Source organism: Hyposmocoma kahamanoa, unplaced genomic scaffold (genome assembly GCF_003589595.1).
Source record: "Hyposmocoma kahamanoa isolate Upper Pololo Valley unplaced genomic scaffold, ASM358959v1 85962, whole genome shotgun sequence".
NCBI classification, from domain to species: Eukaryota; Metazoa; Arthropoda; class Insecta; order Lepidoptera; family Cosmopterigidae; genus Hyposmocoma; species Hyposmocoma kahamanoa.
In genome coordinates this window covers 1-7,919 of record NW_020654286.1, presented here as the reverse complement: position 1 = coordinate 7,919, position 7,919 = coordinate 1, and the positions used below count along the sequence as shown (strand labels likewise).

Genomic DNA, 7,919 nt, shown 5'->3' with positions numbered 1-7,919 from the left:
AAACACATTTGTTGATTTATTTTTTGTTCTATCCCATATCCTAATTTTATTTTAGTCTATGTTAAGTTGTAACATGATTTACTATGACATGTATGAATATGTCTCACTTTCAAATATACAGCCTGTATACTCGATGTTGGACAATAATAAATTTTGGTACTTTACATTCATGACTATATTCTAGTAATATTTGAGAAAGCAAACATTTCCTTCTGTCCGGCCGGATTCGAACCGACGTCTTCTAGCAAACCGTGGCAGACGCTATGCCAACAAAGCCACGGAACGAACCAGCGGACTCACAAATTTTTCTATATACTTGTCGGATCTTTGTATTTGGTTTTTAACGACTTTTTACCTGTAACGCCATCTATGAGAAATCTATGAAAGTATTTCGTCAACCAGTTAGGTACCTTTATGGCTACCAGCCCTGGCGAGAAATGTCGCTATTAACTGTAATTAAATTTGTCATTCATTTGTTGATGATGTCGTCATTTCGCGTTCCTTTATAAGATGGGATTTTGACCTTTTCCAGAGCTAGGATTACGAGCTACGATAGTGAAGAGATCAGCAGTCTCTTGACTTGTTGGTCCATGGCTAAGGGGTCAGGTATCTTAGAGCATTGACTGCACATTTCATTACAAAATACACTTTAATTTCCTTCCGCGGCGATGTAAAATTGAGCCTTAGAAATTTTGCAATAGGCCTTATAACACGTCTCAGTCGAAAACTTTATTTATTGCACAATCATCGCGGCACTATAGCACTGAAGACCGTGTTAGTTTTGTTCAATAATCGCTTGGAATCCGGACTAGCGCTCTTGTAGGCGGATCTTTTGCGTTTGGACAGAATGTCGTGGCCAGGCCACAATCCTGACACCTTGGTTGTCACCGATAATCTGGAAATAATTTAAAAGCCATGAAAATTTAATGGGTAACAAGATGTAGAATAATGCTAGAGTCGACGAACTAAGGCAAATAAGTCAAAAAAAGCTTCATTTTTAATAATTTTTTTTGTGTTATTTATAATATTTTAATCAACGCCGCCCGCCACAATCTCGCCGTTTCTGCCAACGATTTTGATGATTGATTGGGTTTTAACCCACTCTGGGGCTCATCTCTGGGGCCAATATCACGAAAGTTACCAAAATGCAAGCAAAGTTTATATAACTAACACGATATGATTATTTGTCCGCAATAAAGCAAAATTATCATTACTAATAATAATATTTTAAAAACTCATAATACATATAGACTGTTAAAACTTAAGAATTAATGACTTTCATAACGATTACTATCCAACAGTATTTTTTTCGAAAACTCACTTTTTTAACTTGTTTTCAAACGCATTTTTAACTTGCGAACAGCTGTCAAACATTCTTGAAGTGCAGGATATTGAGCTACAAGTGACAGCTGGTTTGCTCACACGAAGTCTGTTCTTATCTGTGTAACTTGTTCTGCAGACAGAAGTATGGTAACTTCATACAAAAACAGCAGCGTGGTTCGTCGCACACCGCGTAGGTATGTAGGTAACACATATCTATAGGTATAGTCTATTCAAGTTAGTCGCTAACTAATACTGAGAAAACACAACCGTACGTGAATGGTTAACCGTACGCATTTATAATGGCAAGCTAATAAATAAGTCGGCTTTCACATCTGTGCGGTGCGGACGTGTGTTGTTTTCTCTGTTTGCTACTTATCTGTGACTCTACCTGCGACTTTCGCTTTCTTAATGGACTAATACCTTCTTACTCTGTGACTCGGTTTAAGACAGTGACTGATGTAAAATGTGGATTGTTGAAAAAAGAAATAGATTTAGAATTGTAAAAAATATTTTTAATTAAATTTTTATTGAATATCATTCAATTACTTTTTGTGAAATTACTCCACTAGTTTGTTATAATTATTAATAGAAAGATCGAACACTCAGAAAAAATTCCTTCGATCCGGTCGGATTCGAACCGACGTCTTCTTGCATACCGTGCCAGACGCTATACCAACTAAGCCACGGAACGAACCAACGGACCTCACGAATTTTTCTGTGCTTGCGTCGTGTCTTTTGTATTTGGTTTTTCAACGACTTTTTAGTCGTAGCTCCATCTATGAGAAATCTATGAAAGATTTATCACCCAGTTAGTACCTTTACAGCTACCAGTAGTCCTGGCGAGAGATGTCGCTATTCACTGTATTAATTAAATTTTTATTGAATTGATATTCAATTATTTTTTGTGAAATTACTCCACTAGTTTGTTATAATTATTAATACAAAGATCGAACACTCAGAAAAAATTCCTTCGATCCGGTCGGATTCGAACCGACGTCTTCTTGCATACCGCGACAGACGCTATACCAACTAAGCCACGGGACGAACCAACGGACCTCACGAATTTTTCTATGTGCTTGCGTCGTGTCTTTGTATTTGGTTTTTCAACGACTTTTTAGTCGTAGCGCCATCTATGAGAAATCTATGAAAGATTTATCACCCAGTTAGTACCTTTACAGCTACCAGTCCTGGCGAGAGATGTCACTATTTACTGCATTAATAAAAATTTTATTGAATTGATATTCAATTATTTTTTGTGAAATTACTCCACTAGTTTGTTATAATTATTAATACAAAGATCGAACACTCAGAATATTTTTGTTTAATTTTTTAATCACCTTTGTGCACGGGCCCTTACTATTCCAACCATAGATTTAGTATAAATCTATGATTCTAACGGTTGTTAACACCCACTTAACCGTGTGCCTCCATCTTATGTCCTTGTCATTTTTATGAAGTAGTGCGAAAGGGAGGAGTCTATACTAGTTCTCTAACTTGAATATACTACCCATAGTACTGCCCTCGTAACGAAAAAAGCACAACTATGAGTACGTAGAGTAGACGTGGTTAGTTAGCATCACATGCATGACGACAGTATGGACAGTTGTCAATAATTATTTTTAGGATTTTTCATCAGAAATACGGAATCCTTAAAATGCTTCAAAGGGTATTTTTAAACGCAGAACATAATATGAGCCTTCCAAATTATATTTTACCAAATTTTACAATAGAAAAAATGAGTAGGTACATGAAATTTTTCGGAAAAAAATTCTATCAGTAATCACCATAACCTTTCCAAAAACAATATTATTTCAATGTAAGCACAAAATAAGCTTATTGTAATATTACTCATTTTCGTACCACAAACCTATCAACCAAGTAATGTATTATTGCTAAAGTGACTGAAAGAACGAATGATTTCCCAATATTGTCTATTCCTTACTAAAAGTAGGGAAGAAATAACGCTATATGAACTGTATGATGTTCCGAATCGTGTTATCGTAGTATAATGTTAAAGTACTTAATATTATTTACATTCAGAGAATATTAATTACCAAAAAAAAAGAAAAGTATGTAATAATGAAATCTATTAAAATTACGCTGTTTTCAATTATTATTCCGCATTTTTATGAAGAAAAATAAATAAAACAAGCCGAGTCTTGATTGTCACGTTGTGAATTCGGAACCATAGTCTAGTGTCAACTGTTAGTTTCGCCAAGGAGCACATAGATGGCGCTGTCTTAATTTTACGAAATAAACATCGCGTATTTTTATTTTACGAGAAATTATTTCCTATTTGCTATTAAATAAAAAATTAAAAAAATATTGAAGAGATATATGTAAATAAATAAGTTCAACTTAACTTTTAATCATTACAAATCAATATTAAGACAATAAAACTGAAAATAATATTGTTTCCATTGCATCCGTGTAACTATTTTAAGATTGCTAAATTTGACATAAGATAAAGAGCAATATTACTTTAATGTTAAAGTCGTGTCATGGTACGAACTGAGTGAATGAATAGTCACAAAGCTGCCAATAAAACATTATAGTTTTAACATTACAATAAGCTTACTTTAAGCGCGTTATGGTACGAAATGTCAATGTAAGGTTAAAGTAATATTCTTTTATGAGGTTATGGTAGGCCCCCACAACTAATCAGTATGGATAATCAAAAAATTTTACTCACCCATATCGCCCCCAAATATCAATATGTTGTATGATGTTCAACAAACTGCACCTTCTGTATTTTTCAGAGTCACAACTAACTTTTGTTATCGTCGCTGCGTCTTGACGATTTGACGCTTGCTTTACTTCCATCACCTTAACTGATTTATCTGAAGCGATCAACAATTTTAATAAAATTCCTCCATAATTTAGGCTCGGGTTTTAAAGGACAAAGGTGCAGGTCAAATTACATGCACACGGGACTTGTCAACATCTTGTCAACGTCTCAGGATGACAGGCGCAGTGACACTGCAACTGCTATGGCCTGGCTTAGCACCAGCCTCACGACTTGTTCGTCCCATCACGTCCTGACATAAAGAAATACTCGTATAGCCAGGGCTGGTAGCTGTAAAGGTATCTAACTGGGTACGAAATACTTAAGAATTCTCATAGATGGCGCTACGGCTAAAAAGTCGTTGAAAAACCAAATAAAAAGACACGACAACAAGCACATAGAAAAATTCGTGAGGTCCGCTGGTTCGTTCCGTGGCTTAGTTGGGAATAGCGTCTGGCACGGTATGCTAGAAGACGTCGGTTCGAATCCGGACGGATCGAAGGAATTTTTTCTGAGTGTTCGATCTTTATATTAATAATTATAACATACTAGTGGAATAATTTCACATTAAAAAATAATTGAATATCAATTCAATAAAAATTTTAATACAATGAATAGTGACATCTCTAGCCGGGACTGGTAGCTGTAACTGGATGACGAAAACTTTCATAGATTTCTCATAGATGGCGTTACGGCTAAAAAGTCATTGAAAAACCAAATACAAAGATACGACGCAAGCACATAGCGAGAAATTTATTTTTTCACTCAGAGAGGTAACTTTACAGCTGCCATCTCTGAGTTGAGATGTTGCTTCAATCATTGTAAATTTCAGTGTGGTAGTTCATTGTAATACAAAGGCTCAACTCACACTGGCGCAAAGTCAAAGCGTCGCGTCGCGTCCTGTTGTTCAACCACAACGCCTGGCAACGCGCGACGACGACACTCGCATTAGTGCTCCCGGATCACAGTGTGGTCGGCGTCTGACGCCTCACTGCGCCCAAGTAACGCGCGTCGTTTATGTGTAACCTATAATGTATCGTGTCGTCGGTATGTGTAACCTGATCACGAATAAATAAAAAAATTAAGTTGACAAGACTCATGCACCTATAGTTTCACCAATACCATTCCTTTCAAAACCGGAACGCAGTAAGGGCAAAGCGTCTTACTGCCACGACTCGGGTGATAATTCCATCGACCATCGTCAACCGTACTGAACGTATTTTTTAAACTACGTATTTAGCGACATGGATCGTGAAAAGAGTAATAAATAAATAACGCACACACTCAACATAGCCCCGCACTATGGAAACCCTGTGTCGCGGGTGCCATGGACACACACATAGACAACCACAAATTACATCTAAACTCACGAGAGAAATAATTGTCGGCCATACAACTATTTCTCCGGGAATCGAACCTGGGACCTCTGCGTGGCATGGTAACCGTTAGACCACAGAGGCAGTTAAAAAGAGTTTAAAAGAGTGTTGCACTGCTGTTAGTGATTAGAAAGTATAGGAAAAAAACACAAAGAAGATTACTATCGCAGGCATGCGCGATGCGGAGCAATTCGCTAATTTTTGCGATGCATCATGCGAGCTCATAGATTTCAGTTTTGTGTTTCGACCTTAAAGCATTACTGCTTGGCGACAGAAATAGGAAAGGTAGCAGTACTTCCCCGGACGAACTCGTCCACAAGGAGCTGTAATGCTACGTTAGATTTTCCCTGCTTCTACAACTATTCAATCATGGACAAGGCATTACGAAAATCTTTGGGCATTCTCAGCGATCGACCTGAAATTTGTTTCTACAAACGAGCACGTCAAACAGCAGCGATCTCTATTTAATTTTTATTTTAAGTTATTGGAAGACCAACGGTTATCTTACAGAGTAAAAACTGAAATAATAAACGATAGGCAATTATAGGTCTTCACCGATAGACACACATTAAGTAAATGAGCCATAAATTATGACTATATAACTACTAACTATACTATATACATTTTCGCGACACTTAGTAATTACCTACTCGCCAAAAAACAAAGTACTAGAAGGTCAATATCAACCTGCTTGTAATAATGCGTATTATTCCACTGAAGAATATAGGGACATGGTCTTGTAATATATGTTGTAATTTATAGATTACTAGGTATACATATTATTTTACAGAGATGAATAAATTACATAAACATAATTATTATTATATTAGTTAAGAGGGAGCAGAGGAAAAATTCCTAATCTTCGATTTGATTTTAGACGTGTATATCCACTTTAAAGTTAAAAATAAAATATTGTATTAGTAACTACACGATATATTCAAGCATATACACTAATCAGAAACATAAAACAATAAAGTTTCCTCGATAGATAAAAATCACGAAATGACCTCTAGTTTTCACATTTTTTCGATTCATTCTCGAAATGCTACAGGTTATTAGGACAAAAATTAGATAATTAATTATATTTATGCATGATCGAGAACTGTCACTGCGGATTTTTTAAATCCCTTTAGTTTTAGAGTTATTCTGCTAAAACGAATTTGGTACTTTTAATGCGCAAAATTCAGCATCTCCTGTCGCATGTCTCGCGAACTTCAGGCATATATTTGGTTCACAAATTTTGGCGGAGCCAACGTCAAAACTTTTTTGGCATGCTCCCTCTTAAAATGTTCCTACATTATTTCACATAACTACATTGACTGTTAAAATTACGCAGCACAAAACTTGTACTGGATATTTATAATTTTTTGAAATGTAACATTTATTACTATTCGTAACGATTCTTGTAATACAATATATTGTACATAAAAATGTAAAGTTTAGAAGATACCACATAAATCTAAATCTTGGACAATTAATTGAAGCTATTACTCGCACGTAAGAGATATGCATTCCGCCGAAAATTCGTAGAGACCATAGGTATGCACGGAAATTAATTAAACGTAAAGGACTTTGTAGGGGCTCTAAAAGCAATCTTGGACACGAGTTCCGGGGAGTCCACGGCACCAGAAGCAATTTTTCGCAAAAATACTAGGTCTGCTATCTGACGTCGTACCTCTAGTGGCAAAAGATGATGTTTCTTACATATATCAAGATACCGGTTTGACTCGTACCGCACCCTAGTTCGAAAACATAAAAACTTAATAATTTGTTTTTTTGCACATTTTCAATACGCGATATGTAGGTAAGGTATTGGAGGCTCCAGACATGCGATGCGTATTCCAGGTGGCTGCGGACAAATGAGCAATATAACATTTTTAGTGTTTTAGCATATCTGAAATCTCTGGAGTTACGCATCACAAACCCGAGAGCTTTGGACGCTTGGTCTTTGGGAGATAAGTTGAAGAGTTACACAAGGTGAATGCAAACGCGCGTCCGTGTAACGAAGACACTTGCGATTTATAGGCGATTGCACCAATGCAAACGTACGACTGCATCGATACAGTCGCTTATGTTGAATAATTAAATACAAAACGAGCCCTGTACCCTAGCCCTACAGGTGAATTGATCGACTTAGGTCGAGTTTAGTTTGTCTCCTGCTTCAACAACTAACCTAAGTTGGCGTTCGAAGAATGTAATAATACATAATCAGATATCCAAGCTCAAAGAACCACAAGAACTACCTTTTGTTGTTTTATAAACAACTATTTCTGTTAGCCTTAGGATCGCAGAACTAACCCCATTTAAATAATTCAGTTAGTTTGTTATATAAAAATAAATTTTGTTAATTTATAACGTTAAAACGAAAATTTTATTAGTTTGACGTCACCGACGACATTTTGGTTGGTGAATTGACATTGACAAAAATATTGAAG

General features: G+C 36.1%; 1 protein-coding gene across 2 annotated transcripts; it reads right to left on the bottom strand.

The window, feature by feature from the left end:
* Positions 1-460: 460 nt before the first annotated feature.
* LOC113234618 lies at positions 461-7,727 on the bottom strand. 2 transcript variants are annotated; one of them, XM_026469970.1, is made up of 5 exons: positions 7,658-7,727; positions 4,977-5,134; positions 4,016-4,163; positions 1,322-1,453; positions 461-895 (listed from the first exon to the last, which is right to left on the bottom strand). In XM_026469970.1, exons 3-5 carry the CDS (start codon positions 4,144-4,146, stop codon positions 745-747), a joined length of 414 nt encoding a protein of 137 aa, XP_026325755.1. In that variant the 5' UTR covers positions 4,147-4,163; positions 4,977-5,134; positions 7,658-7,727; the 3' UTR covers positions 461-744. The 2 variants fall into 2 exon arrangements, with proteins under 2 accessions (XP_026325755.1, XP_026325757.1); XM_026469972.1 differs by lacking the exons at positions 4,977-5,134; positions 7,658-7,727 and adding an exon at positions 7,189-7,329.
* Between the last annotated feature and the right edge of the window lie 192 nt (positions 7,728-7,919).

Excerpts from the sequence above, each read along its gene's own strand:
- LOC113234618 (XM_026469970.1), bottom strand. The coding sequence starts at position 4,146 with ATGGAAGTAAAGCAAGCGTCAAATCGTCAAGACGCAGCGACGATAACA. Across the intron at positions 1,454-4,015 it reads GATATTTGGGGGCGATATGG|AACAAGTTACACAGATAAGA; the intron begins GTGAGTAAAATT and ends TTCTGTCTGCAG. Across the intron at positions 896-1,321 it reads TTTGAAAACAAGTTAAAAAA|ATTATCGGTGACAACCAAGG; the intron begins GTGAGTTTTCGA and ends AATTATTTCCAG.